Source organism: Sus scrofa, chromosome 16, assembly GCF_054392235.1.
Source record: "Sus scrofa isolate SSC_HxYL_T2T_F1_AM1 chromosome 16, Sscrofa_HxYL_maternal_Yorkshire_Landrace_v2.0, whole genome shotgun sequence".
NCBI classification, from domain to species: domain Eukaryota; kingdom Metazoa; phylum Chordata; class Mammalia; order Artiodactyla; family Suidae; genus Sus; species Sus scrofa.
In genome coordinates, this window is record NC_139398.1 from 33,401,163 (window position 1) to 33,428,205 (window position 27,043).

General features: G+C 45.6%; 1 protein-coding gene across 9 annotated transcripts in view; it reads right to left on the reverse strand.

Moving 5' to 3' along the window:
* Nucleotides 1-674: 674 nt before the first annotated feature.
* The window catches only part of CAPSL (calcyphosine like), a 51,835-nt gene continuing 25,466 nt past the window's right edge, over nucleotides 675-27,043 (reverse strand). For 5 of the 9 annotated variants that reach the window (XM_085002074.1, XM_085002076.1, XM_085002077.1 and 2 more), the window contains 4 exons: nucleotides 16,864-17,000; nucleotides 13,666-13,843; nucleotides 13,183-13,392; nucleotides 9,596-9,930 (listed from right to left, as the gene is read on the reverse strand). In XM_085002074.1, coding sequence (XP_084858200.1) covers nucleotides 9,829-9,930; nucleotides 13,183-13,392; nucleotides 13,666-13,843; nucleotides 16,864-17,000 — 627 coding nt within the window. In that variant the 3' untranslated portion in view covers nucleotides 9,596-9,828. Of the gene's footprint in view, nucleotides 9,931-13,182; nucleotides 13,393-13,665; nucleotides 13,844-16,863; nucleotides 17,001-18,284; nucleotides 18,430-27,043 lie in introns of those variants that run through there. The other 4 variants (XM_085002080.1, XM_085002078.1, XM_021076986.2 and 1 more) reach the window with 3 other exon arrangements.

The window sequence follows — 27,043 nt, forward strand, 5'->3', positions numbered from 1 at the left end:
TTCCTCTTTTCCAAGATGAAGGGCTTGTGGGTATGTACAGCCAGTTTTGTTACCTGAGAAGCAGTCACTAGAGGAAGAGAAATGGGTCAGGAAAGCTGACATATGCCCTGGAGAAGAGCCTAGAAGTATGGGTTCAAAAGATGAATTCCCTGGAGCATTCCCATTGTGGCACAGTGGAAATGAACCCAACGGGTATCCATGAGGATGCAGATTCAATCCCTGGCCTCATTCAGTGGGTTAAGGACCCGGCATTTCTATGAGCTGTGGTGTAGGCTTGGATCCCGCATTACTGTGACTGTGGCATAGGCTGGCAGCTGCAGCTCCAATTCAACCCCTAGCCTGGGAACTTCCATATGCCACAGGTGCAAAACAAACAAAAAGAGATGAATTCCCAAGAGTTTCAAAGTCTTCCTTCCCAGTCTACCCTAAAGATGCAAAAAGCCTCCGACTTCCAACAGGTATTAATCTTTTCCTTGTGAATCTCCTTTATCCTGACGGGCTGATCCAGGAAGTGACTCATTCCATGGAAGCCCAGCCTTTAGGCAGGTGGACTTCTACGCTCACCTTCCTTTGGCCACAAGAGGCACTTAGGTTCCCCTGTTCATTCAAGTGTGGCAATTTGCTGAATTTAAATCCCTGGATTAACATATAAAAACTACAACCAAAAAAGTTACTGAATTTCAGAATAAAATAAATTTTATTTGTCATGTATTCATCAAGAGAAACATTTAAATAAGTAAGCTCAGGAAATTTTACACCGATCCTCCAATCCTTTCATTATCACCTCCTGCTACAGGCCCCAAAGACAGCAGATAAAATGAAGGTGTAGAGAAACAACTACGTTTATGCCTATAAGAGGAAAAGCTCTAATGAGAAGTATATTGATTCACCTAAGAAACACCTCCCAGTCCTACTTCGTGGTTTTTTTTTTCCTTCATCCTTTCTTTCTTCTCTTCTTCCTTTTTTCCTTCCTTGCGTTCTGATTTAAAAATATATCCTCAGGCATTTAAGGAGATGAACATGTTCCAGGTAATAAAGTAAAATGACTGAAGATCTATTGCTTTGAACATTCCAGCTCTTTAGACTACACCTTATCGACATCTAGAGCATTGGACGTCTTTCGAACTCATTCCATTCCCTGATTCCCAACAGAATTAACAGGCAAAAGTCATAATCTCCAGGATTTTCTCATCATTAAAATGAAATAGGCATCGGTGTCGATAGAAGCACTAACACCAGCATAATAGTTCAAAAAGTCTTCCTTCGAAACCTAAGGAGGATAAAAGGCAAGGGGAAATGAAGGAAACGGTGTCAAAATACACGCCTCAGAGTAGAACCGTTTACATGCTCCCTGAACTCTTTTCCATTGAGTCTGATTTGCCACTGACCGTCAAGCAGAGTCAGGCAAGGTGAGTGGCCTGCCTTTCCCCCTGAGGTGGCTTTCTGAGATGAGGTCTTTGAAAGAATTACCAAAGACCTGCCTGCCTGCTGACCAACTGCAGTTCTCCCGAGGCCATCATTTCTTGCGTTAAGATAAAAATCTTTAGAGCCGTGCTATCCAATACAGCAGTCCACTAGCCACATGTGGGTTTTTTTTAATTTCAACGTATTAAAATTAAATATAGTGAAAAGTTCAGTTCCGCAGTTACACCTGTCCCAGGTGGCTAGTGGCTGGTACCTCAGAGGACACAATAGAGGGCATTTCACTACCACAGCTACCACAGAAAGTTCTACTGGACAAGGTGGCTCTAGAGAGGATTTCCTAGGATCGTCCCTGTGCTTCGTATAAATACTTCAGTGTAGAGAAGTTTACAGCCTAAATGAATAGATGAAAAGCTCTTTAGTGGGAGTTGAGACCCAATACATAGACTGGGCTAAAACTAGAGAGTGATGTGCTTGGGCTGTGGGATGGAAACCCTGTGAAATCAGATTGTTATGATCATTACACAACTACAGATGTGATAAATTCATTTGAGTAATAAAAAAAAAGTAAAAAAAAATAAAACTAGAGAGTGGGGCATCACTTGGGATCCTTGAGCACCAGGAGTTCAACAGCAGGATGCAGGGGACCAGCCACATGGGAGGTGCCTCAAGCAACCTCTCCCAGCTCCTCGATTTGGCCAGGATATGTGCTACTAATTCATGGCTGGCCCTGTGCTTCCTAAAACAGGCGATAGAGTTAAGGGCAAAGACACAAAGAACAGTAATCAGTCCCGAGGTTCCGTCTCTCTCCCCTCCTTCTTAATCTCCTCTGTCCCTTTACCAACCAGCCCCAATATTATTCCTCTTGGAAGCAACCCTCAGAGACTAGGCCTTCTGGGAATGTGCTTGGCTGGTTAGGCGGGCGTTGTCCAACCCTGCAGGAAAAGAAGTAATAACATCCAACTCTCATTCTCTGCTGTCAAAATAATCATTTTATGGGTAATATATGTTTGGGCCTTTTAAAAGCATAAGAGAGTATGATCTGAACAGGGCCTTATCATTTTCAAAGACATTTTACCACTTGTAACTGAAACATCACACAAATGAAATTTTTTAAAGGAAAAAAAGTGGTAAAAAAAAAGAGGTAAACTTTTAAAGAAGCATGATAAGTAACATGGTAAAGAAGAAGAAATATATCTGGGAGACACTTTAAAACGGAAATAGGAGTTCCTGTCGTGGCTCAGTGGTTAACAAATCTGACTAGAAACCATGACGTTGTGGGTTCGATGCCTGGCCTCGCTCAGTGGGTTAATGATCCGGCATTGCTGTGAGCTGTGGTGTAGATCACATATTCGGCTCAGATCTGGTGTTGCTGTGGCTGTGGTGTAGACCAGCAGCTGCAGCTCCGATTGGACCCCTAGCGTGGGAACCTCCATATGCCACGGGTGCAGCCCTAGAAGAGACAAAAAGACCAAAAAAATTAAAAATAAAAAAATAAAATGGAAATAGAGGAATTCACACTGTGGCACAATGGGATTGGAGGCATCTTGGGAGCCCTGGGACACAGGTTCGATCCCCAGTCCCGCACAGTGGGTTAAAGATCCAGCATTGTCTCAGCTGTGGCTCGGGTTGCAGTTGCAGCTTGGATCTGATCCCTGGCCTGAGACCTCCATATGCCATGGGGTGGCCAAAAAAGAAAAAAAAAGAAAGAAAGAAGAAAATGGAAATAGAAAAGCTAGATGAACTCTTTTATTACAAGAGTAGCTGATATTTCAGGCACTGAAATTGCAGAAATCCTATTACATGAGAATCATGTTAATGACGAGGCATGGGCTGATAATGTGACAAAATGACAAGGTCAACATTATAAATTAAACCATGTGTAACTTTGCAAGCCAAAACCTTCTCAACCCCTGGAGTTCCCATCATGGCTGAGCAGAAATGAATCTGACTAGTATCCATGAGGACGCAGGTTCGATCCCTGGCCTCGCTCAGTGGATTAAGGATCCGGTATTGCCATGAGCTGTGGCGTAGGTCACAGACACAGCTCAGATCCAGCATTGCTGTGGCTGTTGTGTAGGCCAGCAACTACAACTCCAATTCAACCCCTAGCTTGGGAACATCCATCTGCTGCAGGTGCAGCCCTAAACAAACGAACAAACAAAAAACCCTGGTTCCTAGAAATGATATACTAACTATCACCATTAAAGACAAGTTCTTCTTTTCAATACATACCTAGCTTACCACTAGGAGCATGTACAGATTTTTAAGCAAACTATTTAAATTTTTATATCATAGCTATCTGGGAAAACTGCTTCATAAAACATTGTTTTGAGCATAACTTGTATTCAATGTCTTTAAAAATTTTATTGAAAGGATTTCTATATAGGAACAGCTCACCATCTGAAAGATCGCTTGTTTTCCATTTAGGCAAATAAAGTATTATTAACTAAATATTGGCCTGGGATTGTTTTATCAGGTATGTAGGAACTTTTTTCAATTAGCATACTAATCACATTCGTATGCAAATAAATATCTCCAAGCATCTGTCAAACATATACGAAAATAGGCGGATATAGCCTTTCTAACCTTCCTTATGTTACTGACCTGTTTGACTGTCCCATGCTTTTTCGTGAGATGAAACATAAATTACCACTCAAACCCTATCTAAATGAGCTCAATACCTGGAGCCTGGATTAATGGCACCTTACTTTGCAGCTTCAAAGATAAACTTAAGTAAATGGATGTTGAATGATATTGGCAAATGAGATTTGAGGCATGACTAAGTATGAAATTTGTGGAACGATATTTTATTTCCCAGTTTCCTTGGAGACTAAAGGAATAATCTTGATGTCCTGAAGAAACTCCTGACATTTGATAATACCCTGTACTTAAGCAGCACTTTATCCCATCAAGGTGGAAGCACTCCGGGGCTCACTCTAACCCTGGGAGGCACAGGCCACTCAGTACCTGTAATTTTCTCTCCGTCGCAGGTCCGAGACCTGTTCTAAGGCTCCTTCAGAGCACTGATCATCTTCAGTTCAGCATGTGGCCTGAGCCGTTTCTAGGAGACCAGCACCTCAGACCTTTCAAGTTTAAGGTGAAGATGTTCCCAGAATCAGTACCAGGCCCTGAGTGCCAAGTGTTAAGATGAGCAAAAAAAATTAGCACCCAAGTCCTTGATGACAAGATCACCGAGCTCAGATCTTGCTTGAAATGTCAGGTGCTTGAGCCTGAAATTTACGAGTCACCAGGTCCCCAGTAAATCTATTACGAGGTCTAGAGCAGGATGAAACAGGAGATGAAGGGTGGTTCTGTGGGCAGCTGGGTGCGACCCTTCCCACATCTGAACCGCGTCCCATGGGTCCACTGTTGGGAGAAAGAGGGGGAGCCGGAAATCCACAGTACTGACAAGACCTCTGGGGACACAGAAATTGCATCCACCGCGATTCAAATGTCTCTTAGGACATTGCCGATACTCCGAGCCCTAATAAATGAATAGACTGTGTTTATGAAGGAGGGGGAGAAGAATCCAGAGCAAAAGAAAATAGGCTATCACATTCTGAGGACGTCTCCTCCAGAAGCCACCGACCTTGCTGGTGGCGGCGAGGTGCAACCTCAGCCACTGGTTGGTTGCTCCTATTTTCAGGTGGACCACTCTATTGATGAGGGAAAATACTGGCTTTGGAGAAGCAGGTGTGAGAATGAAACAAGAAAGTCGTGCTATTCTCAGAGAGGAAGAGCTGTTTCACCACAACCTCTCACCACACCAACTGAGGTGGCAAAAAGAACTCTGCTCACACGGCGCTCTTCACAAACCCCGAAAGTCATTTGTTTATGTTTCTTTCAACAGAGTTTCACCTGTCATCCGCTTATAAACCCATCATTTTAGGGGATTCATTTAGTGGGGTTTTTTTATTACAACTACTTAGCCATCTCCATCAATCGCCATCAAGGTTTACGTAGTTTTCATATAAAGAACCTGGAAGAGTAAAACCATGCTTAGAAATGTGGCTTTCAAAGGATAGACAACGTGAAAATAACATGATACGACAACCTGTCAGACCCTCGGCATATTTGCATTTCCTTGAATCACAAGCACTTCTAAAATGTAGAGCTTTGCTGCCTCTTTCAACAAGCTCTTCATTTAAAAGAACAGCCTCTAATTTCCAGGAAAGCAAGTTTGCTGACTAACCTGAAAAACTGGAAGTTGTGAAGTTTTGTTTTTTTTTTTTTTCCTATGCCCAAAAGAGATAAGTGTAAATCCAAAAAGGTATACTCCTCAGAAGCTGTTAGGAGAATTTCATGAAGAATAGAATGGCACCCACACACCATCTGAGAGAATATATTTGGTTCATTTAACCTCCACTTGATTAAACATCAGCAGACGACACTGCATCTGGAGGGAGCCTGATGAGGGTTGAATTATCACCTGCTTGTACCCTCGTGGCTCAGTGAGGCCAGCCACACTGGCCAAGAGAAGCCAAGCCCAGTGATGTGCCTCCAAGAATAGAGGGACATTTTCCTTGATGGCCTTATACTCATCAAATTTACTACACAGTTCCACAACCCCCCACCATGTGAGGGGCCCCAGCTAGATGACACTCAGAGAGGGGACTTTAGGAGCCATGCTTCCTTCCTCTCTGATCTCTTCAAGACTATGGGCAGTTAGGTTGGTCTGAAAGCCAGCAGGTTTTTTTGCATTTATTCTAGCATGTTGCTTATCCCCAGAATAGGGGGATAGCCTAGAACAGAACATAGAGCATGGCAGTGGCTTGATACATATTTTTTGACGGGCTGTATTCTCACCCTAAAACCATGAAGTTTGCAAAGCCAACCTGCAGCCTACTTGGAAGGGGCTCAGCTCCGCCTTAAAAGCTGCAATTGCCGTAGGAAATGTGACTCCATGCTTGCCACCAAAGCACAGAGAACCATACATTGTCCTCTGAAGGCCATCTGGGCCTGGGAAGAAATCCTATTAAGGTTTCAGTGATTGTGAAAATAAGCCCTGCTGGCCAGCTGGAAGAATTCTGCCTTGGTCTACAATTCAACTCATGCATCTTGGATTTCTCATTTACCCTCCAACTGGGATTCAGGGAGGGGGTGCACCAGCTCATGACAGTGGCTGGGTCAGGGTCTCCTCGGCTCTTTCCCTTTGGAGGAGTTAGAAACCCAGATTTAGTGCTGATACTGGTGGTTTGTTCTGACCAATCCTGATTCTCAGAATTATTACATATGTTGTTCCTGTTTTATGAAAAGCTGCCAATTGCCTCCTTCTCTTTGGCTTGTTTGTGTGATTTCCTCTCTGGGGCCCAGGCTCAGCATATGAAGTACTCCTAAGCATTGTTTTGGAGACTTTGTGTTTTATCTTATGACCCAAGTGGTCAGTCTATCTTTTTTAAAATTTCTTTAATTGCAAAAGGAGTAATTTTTAAACGGACAAGTTAAGTTAAAAGAAAATATACACAGGAAAAGATTAGCAAAGGATTTTTTGATGCCCCTTTTCTCTTCCTCCCACTGCTACCAGAAGGAAGAGAATTAAAGAATGAATGACTCCTGGCTCAGCCAGAAATCAAAGTGAAGACTGACAACAGGAGTGGGGTGATCTCTGACTGTCAGGTTATTAGATCCTGCTGATGGAGGGTAAGGGGGCCGTGGTGGAACCCTCTCTGCAGCCCAGAACCTAACCTGCTGGGAGGGAGGTGACTGAATGTGACCAACTATACTGTGAGGCACAGCTTATCTGAAATCTGATAGCTGTGCCTTGTGCCCCAATTAGACAGGAAGCAAAGTCCTACTTAGGAGAGTGAAGCTGATCACTGCAACCCAGTCCTTCTTCAGAATCACATGCTTATTCTACAGCCCCAATTCAGCAGAGGCATGAGTCATTCCTGGAAGCATAGACCCAAATTATCTAGAGCAGTACGCTTGAAACCCACCCTGCCCAGGGAACCGGGGGTCTCTCCCTCATCACAATCTAAAGGTGCAGGCTACAGAAAACATGGATTTCTTTCCCCCCCTGTACATTTCATTAATTCCTCTGGCTTTCTACATCATTTCTACATACTTCTTCATAAAACTTGGCATCTTTGGGACTGCCACCCTCTGCGTAAGCCTAGATAATCAATTCGATGGAAAACCAGACTTATGCAATTAATTTGCTCCCACAGCTGGTGATAACGGGGTCCTCTCATGCTCAGAAAAAGGTCCGTTTTCCAGCCTGTCGCCAGGGTAACTGAGAGTTTATCTTCTCAACAAGAAACAAAGCAGGTGTCCTCTTTAGTGACTGCTATAAGTCTCATCTGGAAGCCTCTACTTCCCCAGTATTTATTTATTTATTTATTTATTTTGGCCTTTTTGTCTTTTTAGGGCCGCACCTGTGGCATATGGAGGTTCCCAGGCTAGGGGTCCAATCGGAGCTTTAGCCTCCAGCCTACGCCACAGCCACAGCAACGCAGGATCTGAGCCACGTCTGCAACCTACACCACAGCTCACGATAACACCGGATCCTTAACCTACTGAGCAGGGCCAGGGAGCGAACCAGAGGCCTCATGGATGCCAGTCGGGTTCGCTCACCGCTGAGCCACGATGGGAATTCTTACTTCCACAATGTTTAAATCAATGTAGGTCCTGATCTCAAGTTCCAAATCTGCGAAGTAAAAAGGAAACAAGTGATTTCCTCAGCTTACACCCTCAAATATGAGGGCCTTAGACTTGTCCCTCCGGGCTGTTTCCTCTCGGCCAACGCCAGTTTTGTTCTTGAGTAGCCACCCCCGGCTCTCTCTTTGAGTCGGCTCTCCAAAGCTGGAGTTTCATTCCTGACCCAGGCCTTCCCAGCATCCAGCATGACTGGGTCACCACACTGGACAACAGAAATTGACACAACATTGTAAATCAATTCTACTCTACTAAACAAATCAATAAAATAAAAATTTTAAAATGTAAACAAATGAATTGGCACAAAACATGGCAAGTGGATTCTGACCCTAAATCCAGAGCCACTTTAATACGTAAGGTCTTAAAGGGGACCATTACCCCCGCCTGTGTCCCCCAAACCAGGGGAGGAGTGCAGCCAGGGACAGAAGTGACCAGAGGTAGGACTGCCCCTGAGTAACAAGGTCCCTGCCTCCAGCCCCACAGCCAGAGGGCCCGTCACCGTGTTTCTATCTCTGGCCCAGAATCAGAACACACCCAAGAAGAGCTGGCATTTCAATATCTACTTTCCAGCTGCAGGAGCTGCCTTTGCTTAGACGTCTTTCCTTGGAAGATTCCCACGTATCGACAATATGAAGCCAAAGCTTAGCCCTGGGAGGAGAAGGCTCTGAGCCATGAGGTGTCCAGATGGAAACTCTGCTTCGGAGCGTGCCTGTGATCCTAGTCGGTGTCACACGCCACCACCTTGCGCCGGTGGGAACCTCGGCAGGGTGGGCCAACGGCAAGGAGGGGAGAGCTGGTCATTCCCCAGACCACTGACACGATCTGCCCACTCACAAGGCGACATGTCCCACATAGATTCTGAGAGCCCGGCCCAGCCTCAGTTTAACCACAGGAACTCTTGCTCTACTGCTCAAGGAAATGGTCTCCAGCCTCACACGAGCCTTTAAAATGACCCAAATATGTCATTTTAAACCTATTCACCAAATTGAGGCTTCCCAAAACCACAGTCAGAGAAACTCAAGATTCAGTTATATAAATAGAGGCTAGGCGTTCCTGCTGTAGCTCGGTGGGTTAAGAACCTGACAATAATGTCCATGAGGATCCCTGGCCTGGTTCAGTGGGTGAAGGACCCAGCACTGCTGTGAGCTGTGGCGTAGGTTGAAGATGCAGCTCGGATCCGGTGTTGCTGTGGCTGTGGCAGAGGCTGGCAGCTGTAGCTCTGATTCAGCCCCTAGCCTGGGAACCTCCATGTGCCATGGGCATGGCTCTTAAAACAAAAAGAAATAGAAGCCAATGTGGAGGCTCCTTCTGGTCCCCACATCAGGACTGAGGCACAGAAAGATTTACAGTTGGTCACAAAAATAAAGTCTTCCACCTAGAAATGGACCATCTCATAGGTGGTGGAGAGACACGCTGGGGACATGGGTGGGATTATAAAACTCAGATGTTATCAATAGCCCAGGAAGAAATCTAATGTTAACTAGACACCTGAACACACCATCCTGGCACTAGGAGATTTCTGGATCTTATTTTAATTAACCCCTGTTTTAGAGCTAAGGAAGAAGCCTCAGAGAAGTCACAGTTAAATACTTGATGCCTCTGTTTCTGCCAGAGAAGATGCAGTGTGTGTGGACATGGAAGAAACACTGGGATGAACATGAACTCAAGTAAGATCCTGGGTTTGAGCTGATGTTTAATCATTTGGAGCCACGTGGCAGCACTCAAGGTCCTGATCCCCGAGCCACACATTTAGAGCTTCCAGGCGGTTCTCATCATGACGATGAAATACACATCGGTGTCGATGGACGCGCTCACCCCAGCATAGTAGTTCATAAACTCCTCGGGGGTCACCTGCAGCGGAACAGTTAGAAACAGAAAACCAAACTTTGCTTCTCGCCATTTAGATGGAGGCCCATCTCCAGGACCTATAAAAGGGAGGGAAATTTTGGTCAAGGAGGCTTTTGAGCGACACTGCTGAGAACCGGATCTAGAACAAGAGAAAAAGTGGGGTTGAGGGTCGCCAAAGGGAAGAGAGGAAGAAAGTCCTGAAATTTTCCAAACCAACCTAAAACAGAAAATGAGATGTAGGCCGAGTCTGCCTTTACGAGCAGAAGCCCATCTGCTCAGGTAAGGGAGCCTGAAACTCAGACGATGAAATGAGGGTTCTTTAACTGCAGTTCATGCCGTCTTTCGGGGACACATCAGCAACACCACCTCAGGTCCTTGTGTCAAGACAAGAGATGTTTCACCTTTGAGAAGACAGAGCTCAGTCCTGAGGGTCAGGAAATAGATTACTTGTTAAACACTCCATGGCTTCATGCTTTTTTTTAAAGAAACACATTACTCACTCCGGGCACACACAGAGAGTTACAAAGATAACCCCTTGCTCCAAGCCCCCCTAACCCCATCTGGCTTCTCTCTCCTCCTCTGTCTGCTTCTTTGGGAACATCCACTAATGTGTTCATCTACACTAGGATTTTATTTTCCTTTCCATTTAGAAAGAAGAAAAAAAAACAGTTATCAATTTATTTTCTAATAGGTGGAGGGGGTAGGTAGATGCTAATTCAACCACGTTGGCTGACACCATTAGTTGGTTCAGGGACACAATTGTCCTCTGGTTTAATCTCTGTGATGAGTCAATTTAACTCAAAGTATAGACCTGCTTACATGGAAGGATGCAGACACCATAATGATGGCTGCTTTGGAAACTTCCTGAGTTTCCAGTTAGCCCTCAAATTGACTGAAAACAGCATAAAAAGTGAAGTCCATAAATAATTCAAAATCCCTTTCTAGTCCACGACGGCAAACTCCTCCCCTACCGAATCTTTGGAAACATAGCCATCTCTTCCAAGAATTGTTGGTCGACCCACTTGCCCTTTGTGCTGAAATGACAAGGGAACAGAGAAAAAAGTCACAGGTGTCATAGTTCTTTCTGTGTACCAAACTCTTCCCCCTGTTTCTCCACCCCCACAAACAGTAAAAAGCAGTAGGAAGAAAGGCACTGGATGGACAGAGCTACTAACTGAACTGTGCATATCAGTGTCTGGAAGTAAATAAATAAATAATATATGCACATAGCTTTTGTTAAAATTAGTACACCCTTAATGTCTTCCTCTCTTGAATGTCTTTATTTCTGCCCTCCTTTGCGTTCCCCAGTTATCCAGCCTTAAACTCTGTCTGGAGTTCTTTATATCAACAGTTCCTTGTGCATATACAAATCAACATGGAAAAGTCTGAATTGCATGTCACTCTTCTGTAATGTTTTCATTATGCCTTTTATATGGAGTATCCCTGTAAAGCCCTTAGCACCATGTCCAGGAGATAGTAAGTGCTCACTAAATATTACTTGGCTCCATAATTATGCTAAATGTGCAGAATGTATTTAGCAATTAAATCAGGTACTTCTGCATCTTTTTAGAGGCAAGGACCTCACATACAGATGTAAGAGTCATCTGGGACATTTATTGAAACTATAAATCTTTGGGTTTCATTCCCCCCTAAAAAAGTCTGATTCTGCCTTTCTTCAGCGGAGCCAACAACCTACATTTATGACTCCATTCCCCAGCCGATTAGCACACACAGAGCTGGGGACTTATACAAAGTCTACGAAAGTCAGGTGACATCAAATGCTGCAACTGCTAAAAAGAAAAAAAAAAACACTTTTATGAGTATTTGAGAACTTAATGTGGCATGTTAAGATAAATGTCAAAAGAGACAGGGTGGGAACTTGAAATCAGCTGAATCACAACAACTGGCTACTTTGACTTGGGTTAGAGAAAAGGGCAGCTGAGGTTTCCCCTGGCAACGAGGAGGAACCACCTGCAGAAGGGAGGTATGTACACCCTGGGATCCCATATGAGCTGGGCTAATTTGGGGAAATGGCCGTTGACTATTTTTCCACTGCCATCTCAGACATCAAAGGCCAGCCACATAGGAAGAAAAACCTACAGTTCTGTTGTTTCTGTCCCTTCACATTTGGCAGCCCTACAGAATCTGGGCTCCTTTTTTATCTATCTCTGCAATCACTTCAGACTAAAGTGGAGGGTATTTCTCTGTCCCTGGCAGGAAAACGTCAGCAGAAAGGACATAAAGATCTCCTTTCTACCCCCTTCTCTCCACACTCATAAGATTCACCATGAAGTTTCACAGAAAAAAATTGGGGGAAATTCCCTGCTGAATGGGAGATCTTCTTTCCTCTTCCTATCGCCACCATCTCTTCTTCTCGCCCACTGTCCCACGAATCCTTCCAGTGTGGCAAAGGCATCAGGGGTAACCCTCCCCAGGTTGCTGCTGCATCAGCCACGCAGGGAATTCCTTTCCCCATCACCATACCCTTCAGGACACCTCAGAGCAGAACTGGTCCTGGGTTAAAAAATCCCACATATGGCTGTTGATAAAAGCAGATGACATTTCCATCTCAGCCAAGATATAGGTATGGGGATACAGTTCCCCACTCTACCAAGTGATGCATTTGTAACTTGAAGACAAGTTACAAATGGAGAAGGTGGTTGTTTTTGTTCTTAAGTTCATGGTCCTTTGGAGATGCAAGCTTATCTCAAAGCCCACCAAAGATTAAACCCAAGTAAACCTGGCCTTCCCTGCACTGAATGTTCCCCTGAAATGGCATTTCCACATAGCAAAGTGTGATGACCAATGATACTCCTGAGGACGTGTAAAAAAGGCACATCAGCATCCTGAAATGGCTTGTGGATCATGAACCCCCAGACTGCACTATGGTCTCATTTTGAAATTAAATATGTGTTATTATCATCGAGGTCATTGGACTTAGGCTAGTCATGTATGGTAAACATGGCGATCATGAAATAGCATGTTTAATCAAAATACGGCAGTCTTCAGGTGACGGGTATTTAGTGGTCTGTGACTCCCCTCCCTATACATGTGCACAAACACACACACACACACACACACACACACACATTTTACTACTTTTGTTCTTAGCTTTCTAGATAGTCACCAAGGAAACATTTTCCTTTTATTTATGAGATACAGTAGAAGTATGTTTTAGGGCTTAGAGCCTATTTCCCATTTATGATCACAAATTGGACAGAAGAAATTTCATTTAGATTAAGCTCTTTTACTCACCACTCCATCTTTGTCATAGGGTGAGTCAAAGTTATCCAGAAATTTCCGGAATACTTGCTCTTCTGTCCAATCTCCATTTTGGTACTTTGGGTGATGTTTTGCATTGTACACCTCACGAAGGTCTTCGATTGTTATCACACCATCTCCAGTCTTGTCTAACTTTCTAAATGCTTGCATAATTACCTCTTTTCTGGCTCTGGACATTGGAGGCTAGATAAATAGAAAAAAACACAGACACACACACAGATGAGCTTTTCTTGTGTCTTCCATGATGAAATATCTTATTCCTCTCAACGGTGTGCAGTTGTTTGAGTGCCATTAAATGATATGTGATCTGACTGCTCCAAAAAATCCCTACACCTCAATCTCCTGCCCATCTCCTCCACAGGGTGCTCACAGCTTCTGAAATAAAGCCTCAGCATAGCCAGCCTAAACCTGGTGAAAGCCAAGCTCAGTAGACACAATGGTTCATGGACCACTTACTCTTAATGTGAGAAGAAATTCGTTGAAGTCTATTGTTCCACTTCCATCTTTATCAAACCTCCGGAAAAGCTCTTCTGCCTCTTCCTTTTCCATGACCACAGCATAATCATTTAACCCTTTCACAAATTCTTTGAAATCAAGGGTTCGGTTGTTATTGTCATCCATAATTCGAAACACTCTGAAGATAATGCACACACACAAAAATAGAATAAAAAGGACACAGAGAACAAGATGTAAACATCAAGATTTAAAACGCAGGCCACTCTCAGGGTTTTTTGTAGTAAAATAGAAAAGTCTTAGATTCTTATCCCCCAGATTGAAGAGCCTCTTCCCAGTTTCTTGGAAAAGAAACTTAATCACTGAAAACTTACTGTGTGATTCTAATTATATGACACTTTGAAAAAGGCAAAACTAGGGAGTTCCCAACCTAGTTTGTTCCCAGCAGTAACAAACCTGACTAGTATTCATGAGGACATGGGTTTGATCCCTGGCCTCATTCAGTGGTTTAAGGATCCGGTGTTGCCATGAGCTGTGGTGTAGGTCACAGACTTGGCTTGGATCTGGTGTGGCTGTGGCATAGGCCAGCAGCTACAGCCCTAATTTGACTCTTAGCCTGAGAACTTCCATATGCCGCAGGGCAGCCCTAAAAATCAAAAAAAAAAAAAATTGAAAAAGGCAAAGCTATAAAGATGGTTAAAAGATGGGAGTTCCCATTGTGGCTCAGTGGTTAACAAATCTGACTAGGAACCATAAGGTTGTGGGTTCGACCCCTGGCCTCACTCAGTGGGTTAAGGATCCGGCATTGCCGTGAGCTGTGGTGTAGGTCGCACACCAGCTCGGATCCCGATTTGCTGTGGCTCTGGTGTAGGCCGGTGGCTACAGCTCCAATTAGACCCCTAGCCTGGGAACCTCCATATGCCACAGGAGTGGTCCTAGAAAAGGCAGAAAGACAAAACAAAACAAACAAAACAAAACAAAACAAAAAGATGGTTAAAAGATGACAAAAAGGGGAGAGAGACTAGGTGAACACAGAGGATTTTTTAATGGCAGTGAAACTATTTTCTATGTTACTACAGTGGGGGATCCATGACAGTAGGGATTTGCTAAAGCCCACAAACCCTCCCAGGACCAAGAGTAACCCTTATAGAGTGCACATTAAAGAAAAAATTATTTAGGGGGTCAGAGGATCCTGCAGACTGTGACAAGAGACTCTAACTGTATTGTGAAAGTTTGACAGTCTCCCTAAAGGGGGATGGGAGGGTGAAGATGCTGACTTCATAACTCTGGAAAGGAGTAGAGTCTATAAGAGTAAAGAGGAAAAGAACTGCACATAAGCACTGCACTCTAGCTAATAAAGATAGTTCCCATGGAGACGTGAGTTAAGAATTCTCATTTGCCATATTGGCATACAGGAACTGAACAATTAAGTGACTCGATGGTGGATGGTGGGAGGCAGGCTTTCTTCCCACTGTAGGAATGGGGATTTCTAGATAAGCCAGAATGATCTGATCCATGTGGCAGGGGCAATGGTTTGAGTTGGAGACTTCAATATACACTCATGTTTATCTTAACACAAGTATAGATGAATACATATAAAGTGTACATGCACACACACACACACACATATATATAAACATACACACACACACATATATTTCCTTGTTCTATCAGCTAAGAGGACCTGGAAGTAACACCCCAGTAAGAACCAGCACATCTAGAGACTAGATCTTGGTTTCTAACACATTTCTCCAAAAAAAGGAGCTGAGCTTCTTGGAGAAATGGCTGATTCTAGAATTGGGGCAGGAAATATGTAAGATGAGCTGGGAGTATCTTATACCAGAAAGTAAGGGGGGGAAACCCTACATTGATGGAGATAATCCAAGGGGACAAAAAGTCCAACTGAAAAGAGCTCCCAAGACCAAAATAGGAACAATTTGGGCAATAAAATAGCGCTGGGTTATAACCCAAAGTATAAAATAAGTATCCATGAGTTAATACTGGTGTAAGTAAATGACTAAGTAAACAGCTAAATGTGGGAGAGGAGACAAATTTCTTCTGCAGAAGAATTCCAAAGAAATGATGCTTATTCTCTGTCCTAAAAGGTGAAAGGATCCTCCCTATGCCCTAGGTAGGGCTCTGCATAGGAAATTCCCATAAAGAGTCCAATATAAAAACTCAGGGAAGTGAGCAACTATCAGAGAAGCTAGACAGACTATCTCACCCAGGTGATCAAGGGCAACACGGACGGCGATCATTCATGTTGATAGTTTGCGTGCATCCTTGATTGATGTGATGAAAATGACACTTTACTTCAGTGTCCCCAAAGAAACATAGCCCCAGTATAATCATAGAAAGGGGGGGAAAGGGAAGCCAACACTTGAATTGAGGAGAAATTTAGGGGAGAGACAGATCGGTAAAGGAGAGGAGGCAGAGGGCACATTCAAGCAGAATACCAAGGATGGGCCGTGTCTGTTCATGATAGACTGGTTAACAGCGGAAGGGCTGGTAGGGGTAGGGGGTAGAGAAGGCGTAGGTGGCAGGAGAGATTCAACTGAACGGGCTAGGGGGCCAACAAGAGGGTGGTGTTCAGGAAGCATTTGCACCAAGGACAAGGATGTGGACCCAGGATGAAAAAGATGGAAGACGAGGTGGTACAGTATGGAAGGGAAGTAAGCTGGTCCTCCGATTGGACGGTGACAGCCTGGCCACCAGGAATATGCCCACATCCTGGGCTCCTGGTAGAGCTGGGCTTAGTCTGAGATATGGGGACTATAGAAAGTGACATTCCAGGAGTTCCCATTGTGGCTCGGCAGAAACAAACCCAACTAGTATCCACAAGGATGAGGGTTCCATCCCTGACCTCGCTCAGTGGGTTAAGGATCCAGCATGGCCATGAGCTGTGGTGTAGGTCGCAGACACGGCTCAGATCCTGCATTGCTGTGGCTGTGGCTATGGCCAGCATCTGCAGCTCTGATTTGACCCCTAGCCTTGGAACTTCCACATGCTGCAGGTGCAGTCCTAAAAAAACAACAACAAAACAACAACAACAACAAAAAAAATCACACAGGACCTCGAGATCAATGCCTCCAAACTGCATTGTACAAGCAAGGAGCTGAGCCCCTGGGAGGAAATGACGTGCTCCAGGTCACCTGGCCATGCCCTGCCTTTGTCCTCGGTCTCCCACAGGCCGGGTCCTACCTGCCAAGTCCTTTGATGCCCGCAGAGCCCCTGGCCAGGCACTGCAGGCGGAGTCTCTCGATGGGGTCGGTGGCTGTGGTGAGCTTCTTCTTGGCCTGGATTGACATCTCCCGGTCGTGGCGCGCCGTCCCCGCCATCTGAGAGGGAACCCATGGCGTGTCAACAGGCTCAGGCCTCCCCACCCACCTGCCTCTGGCGGGGCAGGGGGACTGCAACCCCGCCGAGAAGGACATTCACAGCACGCTCTCTCACTCTTTTCCTGAGAACAGTCTCAAACCTCCCAGAATCTCCCATTTTCCGCTACATCAAGTGCATGCTGGCATATTTATTACTTACTTACTTAGTCCTGGGAAGGTCAGACCGCTATAGCCTGGACAATAGCTTTAAATACCCAGCCATTCCCCCAGCCGCTTTCATCTTTCAGAAGCCCTCCTCCTGCCATAAAAAATAAGTCCCATTTCTCTAAACTCTATTTGAGCCATCCTTATACACATGCTTTATTCTTTCATTTAGAATTCCCCAGATTCCCTTTGACTCCAGATGTAATATTCTTCTTTTTGGTCTAAACATACATTTTTGTTGCTTCTGTCTTCACTGAGATTCTCAACACTTAGGCCTTGATGATTCCTACTAACTAGTAACTAGTATGTTTTCCTGGATTAATAGGTGAGTGTCCACTAATACCTAACTAGGTTCTCAGGACAGAAAAAGGTAAATAGCCTCTCTCTCCCTCCCTCTCTTTCTCTCTTCCTCCTTTCTCTCTTTCTCTTTCTCTCTCTCTTTCACTCTCTCTCTCTCCTGAATGTGTTTTAAACATTCAGAAATAGGAGAGAGGGAACACCACACGGAGAGTCCGTGAGCAAGGAACTGTGCTAATTCTGCAGCTGGGGCTTGAGAAACCCACACAATAGTGGAAAAGCCACTTTGCTGGGAGCCTGGAGACAGGGGTTCTATTTCCAGTGAGGTCTGAGCAAATCTCAGGGCCTCTGATTCCTTCTCCTCTGTTACATGAAAGGACTGGATTAAAGGATCTTTAAATTCCATCTCTACTCCAAGATAGTAACCTTTCTATAAGCCCACCTACCCAGTAAATGGAGGAATTCTAGAAATTTCCTTTTGAGGGTGAGTTGTGAATGAAAGGAGTTAAGAAAGCTTGATGGATGTGCAAAACAAACAGCATTCAAGGCGCAGGAAAACATGCTGTGAGAAGGCTTCTGCCCTTGACTCAAAGGCTCCCCCAAGTGCTGGCACCTTCTCTTTTCCTCAGCAAGGGTAAACCTCGGATTCGTGCCTCCAAGGCTGCTCCCTCCAAAACAACCCAGAAGGTCTCCCCACAAAGTCCTCATTTAACTTCAGGGAGAGGGAACCTCAGATCTAAAGCCCAGGCCAGGACAGACTTCCCAGAGCGCCTCCCACAGTACCTGGCCGGTCCCTCCTTGCCCTTCACGCGGATGCAAAGGGGGACAGTTCTCTGTTCCCTCACACGCCAGGCAGAGGAGGCGTTTCCCTGCCTAAGTCGCAGCTGCCTTTCTGCACTTTAGGAAGAAATTGCTCTGCTATCGTTCTGCGAACCCTCCGTGCCTCCTCCAGCCCGGAAAGCAGAGGCTCCCACAATTCCAGGCGGCAGCACGCGGCCTTCAGGGGCCTGCATCGCCCTCCTGGCAGGCGGTGCTGAGAGCCTTCCACACTCTCAGCCAACAAGGACATCTGGCCCAGATCAGGTGCCTTCCCGGCAGCATTAACGCTGAAAACCTGCATCTGCCTGTGACTACTGTGTCCCCTGATCTCAAGGTGACAATTCCCAGAGCTGGTCCCCAGGTGCCGGCCCTGGCCTCGGCCACACCCGCCATCCTGTGTTCAGGGATTCAACCGGCAAGGCCGCCAGTTCGCCGTCCAGCCATCTCCGTTCCCTCCCTCGTGGGCCCTGCCTGCCCCTGACCATCTGCTGCTAGTGGCACCAGCCCGACCCTCCCGCGAGTGAGCAGGACTTAGGGACTGGCAGCCCTCACGTGCCCTGCCTGCTCTACACCCACCCCAGCCCTGGTCTCCCCTGCCCCGCCCCCAGCGCTACTGGGGTTGCCTCAGCCGCTCTCCTCCCGCCCTCAGTTCCCCGATTTTCCGCTGCCTTTCCCACCCTCCGCTCCCGCCCTGACGTTCCACACCAGCCAAGCAGCGGGTGGGGAGGGCCTGGAAAAAGCCAGGTCTGTCTCCGGAATCTGAGAGCCGAGCTGTGGCCAGAGAAAGAACCCCTGAGGGGCCCTCTTTGCATGCCTTAAGCATTTAAAAGTAACAGCTTTAATCACGACTGTTTTCCTGCTCCCACTATGCAGTAAGCATGCATCCAGCCCTCACAACAACCCTCTCATTGAACTGAAAACAGGGACTATAATAAGTTCCCTACACCCATGTTCACAGCAGCACTGTACACAAGAGCCAATGGGCAGAAAAAACCCAAATGTCCCTCTGTGGACAAAAGGATGAACAGAATTCGATCTGTCCCCACAATGGAGTATTATTCAGCGATGAAAAGGAAGGAAGTACTAATAGGGGCTAAGATGTAGATGAACCTCAAAAACATGGTGCTCCGTGAGAGAAGCCAGACATAAAATGTCACATCTTGTATGATTCCATTTACATGAAATGCTCAGAAAAGGCAAATTCAGAGACAGAGCACAGGTGGGTTGTTGCCAAGGCCTGGGAGGAGGGGAATGGGGGGGTAACTGTTTAACGGGTACATACAGGTTTCCTTTTGGAGTGATGACAGTCTTTAGAACTTGATGTAGGTGGTGGTTGTGTAATAAGGTATTTGAACTATATATTTTAAATGGCCAATTTTACCATATGGGAATTTCATCTCAATTTTTTAAAAAACCTATGAGCTAATTACTCCTGTGATTCATATTTCTAGATGAAGAAATTGGGGAGCACAAAAATTGGGTGACTTGCCCTGGTCCCATAGTCAGTGTGACTCATAGCAATTCACACACCATTGGGACTGTGGGACCCTGAAAGTTGATCCCAGGCCACCCCTCCTCTGCAAACTAGGGTTTGTGTTGGTCAAGCAACCTCAAAGCCTCACCAACATCAAAGCTCCTGACTTCTGACCAAGCAGGGTTCTTTGTATCCCTCCATCCACCTTTGTGAAATACCACAAAAGCATTTCAAAGCACAATTTGATGGCCCCCATTCACAGGAGAGTAGGGTGGAACCGAGGAAGGCACCCCACCCACTGCACCTGGGCACCCCACCCTACCCTGGGGCCATGCAAGCATTTACCTCTTTAGTCTAATCTGAAATATCCAGAAAAAAAAAAAATACTTTCTCTCCCGCCGCCCAGCCTACCATGGTACTTGAAATGCCCATGTTCACTACACTGTCTAAGTATTGAATGACCCAGTTCATTCAAATAGCTAATATTTGTTGTGTGCTATTTTCAGGGCACCAGTGCAGAAAGATTACGCCAAGAAACAAGCCCTGGAATGAACAGCTCACAATCTTACATCTGAGTACTGAAGCCCCCTAGTTAAGCAGGGCAGGAAAGGTAACAACTGCTAAGAACTGGGGCTTTGGAAGAAAGCAGGGTGGGGTAGAATTTTGGTGAAGAAAAGCGACACTCCGAGCCTCTGAAGTTTGCATGAAGGCACCGGGGGCAACAATGTTCCCAAACATCTGTCACCGACATCGCAGCACTGAACAAGTGTCCCTGACTCCAGAAGACCCTCTCAGATCACTGCGCAAGAGCTTGGTGACAAAAGCCCATCTAGCCCCTACTGTGCAGGGTAGGGAAGAAGCTGCCCCCCCCCCCCCCCCCGCCCCGGCCTTCCCCCAGCCGCTGCCCCATGCGTGTGGCCGCAGCGCCACCTCGCGTTGGCGCCGCTTCAGTGTATGTCTGGGGGTCAGGAGCCTGTTGGGTCGTTCCTGCAGGAAACGTCTAGTAAGCGTGGGCACTGTGCTAGGAGTGGGGGAAAGAGGGACCAAGACAGACAGAGCTCACAGCTACCCCACAGCTAAGCTGCGGGCAACTCAGGAAGAGGCAGCTAAACAGCCTTGAAGTGGAGCTTCCTCAAAACTTGTCAGAGGAAGAGGTGATGTCTAAGCTTTAACCCTAAAAGGGGGTGGCAGTTCACCAGACAAGGGTCCTGGGGAAGAGAGAAAGTGTCTGTTTTCCAAGTGCTAAGGCCAAAGTGAGAGAGAAAAGAGTGTAACTAGAGAAATGCAAGTATTTCAGTAGGATTGAAGAATAGGGGTATTTTTAAGGGTTGAGACAGATCTGTGGATAGTGAGAGGGAATTTGAAAAGTGGAAATGTGGAGAAAGATGAAACTGGGCAGGTAAGCAGACATCAGCTTCCCAAGAGCCTGAGACACCGCAGTAGCGAGTTTGGATTCCGTACTGAGAGCAACAGGAAACCACAAAGGGTTTCAAGTGAGGTAGCAGCAGCTTGGACTGTCAAAGACCCCTCTATGAGAAAAAGGACCTATGTTTGTGTCTGACTGGATCTCTCTGCTCTACAGCAGAAATTGACACAACACTGAAAATCAGTTATACTTCAAACAAACACACACAAAAAGACCCCACTGGATCAAGTGTGGAAAGGGGATAGAAGAGTGGGACAGGCTGACCAGTAGGAGATGAGGCCATGCTGATGACAGCCAGGCGATAGGTTTTGGAAGGAGGTATTGGGGGGTAGACAGAAGATTAAAAGATCCAAGATGGACAGTAACCACAGGGCAACTGAGGGGAGGGGTACCAACTCCACACATAGCTCTTGCCGCTCCCCACCCTCACCACCAAGGACTGGACATTCACATGGCAAAGGCCTGGAGATTTGGGACACAGGCTGAACAGAGCCCCCAGCAGCAAAGCCAAAGGAGACTTGCAGCAATGGTCACCAGGTCTCATGGAGCTGGATCCAGTTAAGGCTTCCTCATCCCACTGTCCAGGAGCACAGCTGCCTGCCACTGCCAAAGCTGCCTATATTTCAGCAGTCACTGTAGGACGGGTTGGAAAGCTGAAAATGCATTGAGGTCTGTCTCTTCATGATTCGCAGTGGAGTTCATGGGAGTCTCTTGCTAAGTTCAGTGAAAACTTTAAGCTGAACCTTTAGCAAAGAAGGAAACGCTCAAGCCCCAGGCGGCACTTTATTGAGTTGTCTTTGCTGCCACCTAGTGACAACAGGCTGAATTACATCCTTTCATTTTTCTCTTCAATGCTGGATTGCATCTAAAGCCAGCAATTGGCAAAACAGAGGTGGATCTTCACTACAATGGACTGCGTTTGAAGGCAATGATTGGGGAAAATTATACCACATCTATGGGCTCCAAACCATTCAAAAAACTAGTTTTTATAACGTGGTAGATGGCAAATACCCCGTGGTTCCTCAGGAAGTTTCCCCTGAGAAAGTGCCTTTCCAGAATAAATACTAGATCCCAATGCTTAGAGTAGCCTATCCGATGGCTAGGCTGTCTTCGGTCTGAGACTGAAATGCAAAATGTAGACAGATTAGAGAGAGTTGTGGTCTCTGCAGGAGAGACAGGGAAAGCCCAGAAAAGGCATAATGACAGGTGTGTGTCTGTGTGGTTGATGTCACGAGAGTTCTTTCATCAAACTATCTGAGCTTCCTTCGACTAAACAGACCTTGAGCACCTCTGGCTATGTGAGGGACTGTGCTGATTCTTCAGGTGATATTGCAGAGCTGTGATTCCAAATAGGTATGATCTTGCCCCCAAGGGGAACTTTGACGATGTTTGGAGGCATTTTTGGTTGTCACAACAGGGGTGAGGTATGCTCCTGGCATCTAGACAGTAGAGGCCAGAGATGCTGCTAAGCATGGGAGCAGAGAGCCCTTGACAACAGAGAACTCTCCAGTTCGAAATATTGATCACGCCCAGGTGGAGAAGCCCTGTTGTAGAGAAAAATCTGGGACCCACAGGGGAGCTGAGACACCAGTAAGCAATAAAGATGCCCACCCTCCACCCCAGACACAGCAAATTAGCTGTGAGTGCTGGGCATCTGCCTTATCATGTTTCCAGATGGTTTTAATGCACAAGTAAGACTGAGAATCTCAGGTGTAAGACAGACCACGTCACCTTGGACTGACAGGAGGAAGACCTTGTGGGAAAGGCTAGAGGGAAGGTTACAACTAACTCAGGGTGAGATGCAGGCAAGCAGAGAGGATAGCTAATGACCATTAGAACCAGGCCAGGAACCAAGCCCTTGCTCCATGCTCTGCACACATCAGCCATTCACCTCACCTGGTGGAAGGTCCTAGGAGACAGAAGTCAGCAGAGACCCAGAAAACCCAGAACCCTTGCCTGAGAATGTGCCACAAGGCAGTGGCAGAGTCAAGGCTGACCTCCACTTCTGCCAAAGCCACCATGTTCACCAGCTGCACAAGGTGCTGATAAATCGCTGTGGGAGATCAGAGTCGGCCCATGAAATGAAAAGGAAAGGCAGGGCTTCAAGGAAAATATTCCCTGTTGTGCTGGGAGGATTTCCCAACAGAGGAGGGCACGTGACAGCAGTGCAGAGCAAAGCAAGACACTCTTGGCTCCTACATATTCTCTCATACTCTCTCTCACCTCGGGGTCCTTGCTCGGGTTTTCAATACTTTAAGACTCAGTGTGAACTCCTTCTGGTTAAGATGAACAATTTCACTTAATCCCTTCCTTTTGGAGTCATAGTGTTTGTCTGCTTGTTTGCTTTGTTAGTTTGTTCTAATAAAGTGATATGCAAGGTGGTTTTTTTTTTCCCCTCAACAAATTATTATTTTTTTATTTATTGAATTTTTTAGGGCCGCACCTGCAACATATGGAGGTTCCAGGACAGGGTATGAATCAGAGCTGCAACTGCTGGCTTACACCACAGCCACAGCAATGCCAGATCCTTAACCCACTGAGCAAGGCGAGGGATTGAACCCGCATCCTCATGGATACTAGTCCGGTTCGTTTCCACTGAGCCACGACAGGAACTCCCCCCTTTTTTTCCAACAAATTATTTTTTCAATTATTTCTTGAATGTGGGAATATATGAAACATCTGGGTTTTGTTTGGATTGCCAACCTCCACATAAGATTTAAAGTATGACGGTATTTAATCTCTCCCTTTAATAACATAAGTATACTGTGGAAATAAGATGTAATTGAAGTCTGGCATCCTACCAAATTTTCTCTGCACAGAAATAGAGTTTCTCAAGGTGTTCAAAATTCATGTTTGGGCTGTTGTCAATATGCAGGTTTCCCTAGAGCCTGTCTCTGCTAAATCATAGTCTTTTATTCTTTCTGCCGATCTTTGGAATGTGAATTCTTTATTTTAATGTTTATGGTATGGCACAATTTAAGAACAGTGTTTCATAACTTTTTGTGTATAGTGTTTACTTCACACATCTTCCGGGTTTTGGGGTTTTGTTTTGTTTTGTTTTGTTTTGTTTTTTTGGTCTTTTGTCTTTTTAGGGCCTACCTTCGGCATATGGAGATTCCCAGGCTAGGGGTCTAATCAGAGCTGTCGCTGCCAGCATACACCAGAGCCGCAGCAATGCCAGATCCGAGCAACGCCAGATCTGAGTCGCGTCTGCAACCTATACCACAGCTCACGGCAGCACCAGATCCTTAACCCACCGAGTGAGGCCAGGGATCAAACCTGCAACCTCATGGTTCCTAGTTGTATTTGTTTCCGCTGCACCAAGACGGGAACTCCAACACACATCGTCTTTAAATTTCATTTTATAGTCATTGAGCCAGGGCTGAGACCAGGACTGGGTAAAGTATACATCTAGGTCTAAGGAGGTCCTCAAATCTCAGGACTTGGCACATGTCAACTCTGAAGTTGCCCAAGCCTGAAAGTGAGCATCCCCTTAAATATTTTGCCCTAGGCATCTGCCTTGCCTCACCCTAGTCCTGGTCTTGAATTCAACATATATTCATTGAACACTTATTGTATGCCACACAACAGCAAAGCATGAGACAGCCTTGGCCCCTTCAAGGAGTTCACATTCCTCAAGATAGTTTTAACTTTGCTAAATTTGAATTACAGGTGACTTTCTAGACATTGCCAACCAGCTGATTCCAATATGCTTTCTCTGCTACTTTCCACCTTCATTTGGGTGGCCATGTCTCTCCAGCCAAAGAGACTCATCTGAAAGTGCTAAGGGATATGGGAGAGCTCTCACTTCTCTTTTGCTTCCTCCTGCCTTGAACAAGAATGTGACGTCAGGAGCTGTGGCAGTCTTTCTGCAATCACGAGGAAAGAGCCAAGGGAATCACAGTGATATCAACATAGAGCCTTAACATCACTGAGCTATTGAACATGTAGGCAACTGCCTGACTCGACACTCCTGTCATATGAAAAACATAAGCTCCTATTTGCTTAATCCGTTGTTGGTCAATGCAACTTGCAGCCAAAAGTACGCCTGATAGAACTGGCAAAAGCTCATTCCTGCAGGGTTTGTGTTGAACCTAGATATCTGCCTTTACCTGGGTAAAATAACTAGCAATCCAGTGTGAGGAGAGCCTTGACTTCCCATGAGAACTAGGAAGAGAAGCACAGTAAAACTCTTCTCTCAGAAGAATTTCATCAACATTTAGCAGCCTTTGCAGCATTTGGGGCTATGAAAGAGTGTGGGGAAAACTGCTTAGCATGATATTCAAGGATCCATGTAATGAACACAATATGATACAAACCCAGGTCTGATAAACACGGAGGCCCCAGGGGTTATGGGGTCCTTGTCATTAACGAGTGTCCCCTGGGAAATGCAGGAGCTGTCTTAACAGCTCTCTCATTGCCATCTCCTTCTCCACCTCACTCTTCCCCTCTGCTCTGCCTTATGTCTCTGGGGTTTTTACCAGGAAACTGCTTGCAATCTATTCTGACTCTGGCAGTCTGCCAGAACTTAAAAGAAGCAGAGTGAGAAAATATCTAAACTACATAAAGGTAAGCAAAGCTTTGGCTGGATTTGTGTACAAAATGCAAATAGAAGGAAGGAAGGAAGGGAGGAACAAAGGAAGGAAAGGAAGAAAAGGAGGTAGGAAAGGAAAAGAAAGGAAAGGAAAACTTTTCTCCCAAACTCCCTGGTTTCTATTACACTCTTAGAACCAAACATGTTCCTTCTAAACATCCTGTTTTTCAGGTGCCATGAGGCCTTGGCCTCAGTGATTTCAAACCCACTGCAAAGACAGACCCCAAGTGTACATCTTCCTCCACTTTTTAGATGGGTGTAAAAGCCATTTGCCCTTTTGCAGCATTAGTCACCAAAATTACCTACTTAGCAATTATTTTCCAGTCACCTAAAATGCTTCTTTTAGCATCATTTTTCTATTTAATTTTTTATAGCCATTTAGAAACCCAGATAATTATTTTCAACCTGTGTGCTCTTAACTGATACTTCCAGAAAACCAAGAAGTGTTAATGAATTGAAATTCAACATCAGAATGTCAACACCAGGGTAGGGATTGCTTCCAGCTACTCATAACAGAAACAGGTTAGTTTTCTCTAAAAATGATAGAGGTATACTTTCCTCTCATGTAAAAGAAGTCTGGAGGCAGTTCAGGTAGTCATCACAGTCCCAAGAAACTACTCTCTCTCTACTTTACCATGTTTTTTTCCCCCTCAGATTTGCCTAAAGTTACAAAATAATCATAGCAGCTCCAGCCATTACATCCGCATTCCAGAAAACAGAAAAGAAAATGGGCAAAGGCAAAAAGAAGGCACTTCCCATCCAAGTCAGTCTTTTGTAAATTGGTTCCCAGAAGACTCCTTCCAACTCCTTTCACTTAAATTTTCTTGGCCTTTCCTGCAAAGGAGGCTGGTTCTATGGTCTGAATGTTTGTGTCCCCCCACATTCAGGTGATGAACTCCTAACTCCTGAAAATGATAGTATTAGAAGTTGGGACCTTTGAGAGGTGCTTAGGTAGCCTTCAGATGTGGGATTAGTACCTTACAAAGGAAGCTCCAGGGAGATCCCTCACCCTTTCCACCATGTGAGGACACAGCCAGAAGCCATCTCTGTGCCAGGAAGAGGGCCCTCATCTGGCCCTGCTGGGGGCTTGATCTTGGCCTTTCCAGCCTCCAAAACTATGAGAAATAAAGATCTGGTGTTTATCAGCTACCCAGTCTGCAGTATTTTGTTGTAGCCACCCAAATGGATTAAGACAGCTGGGAAGCCTAATTTTAGGCTGGGGACATTAA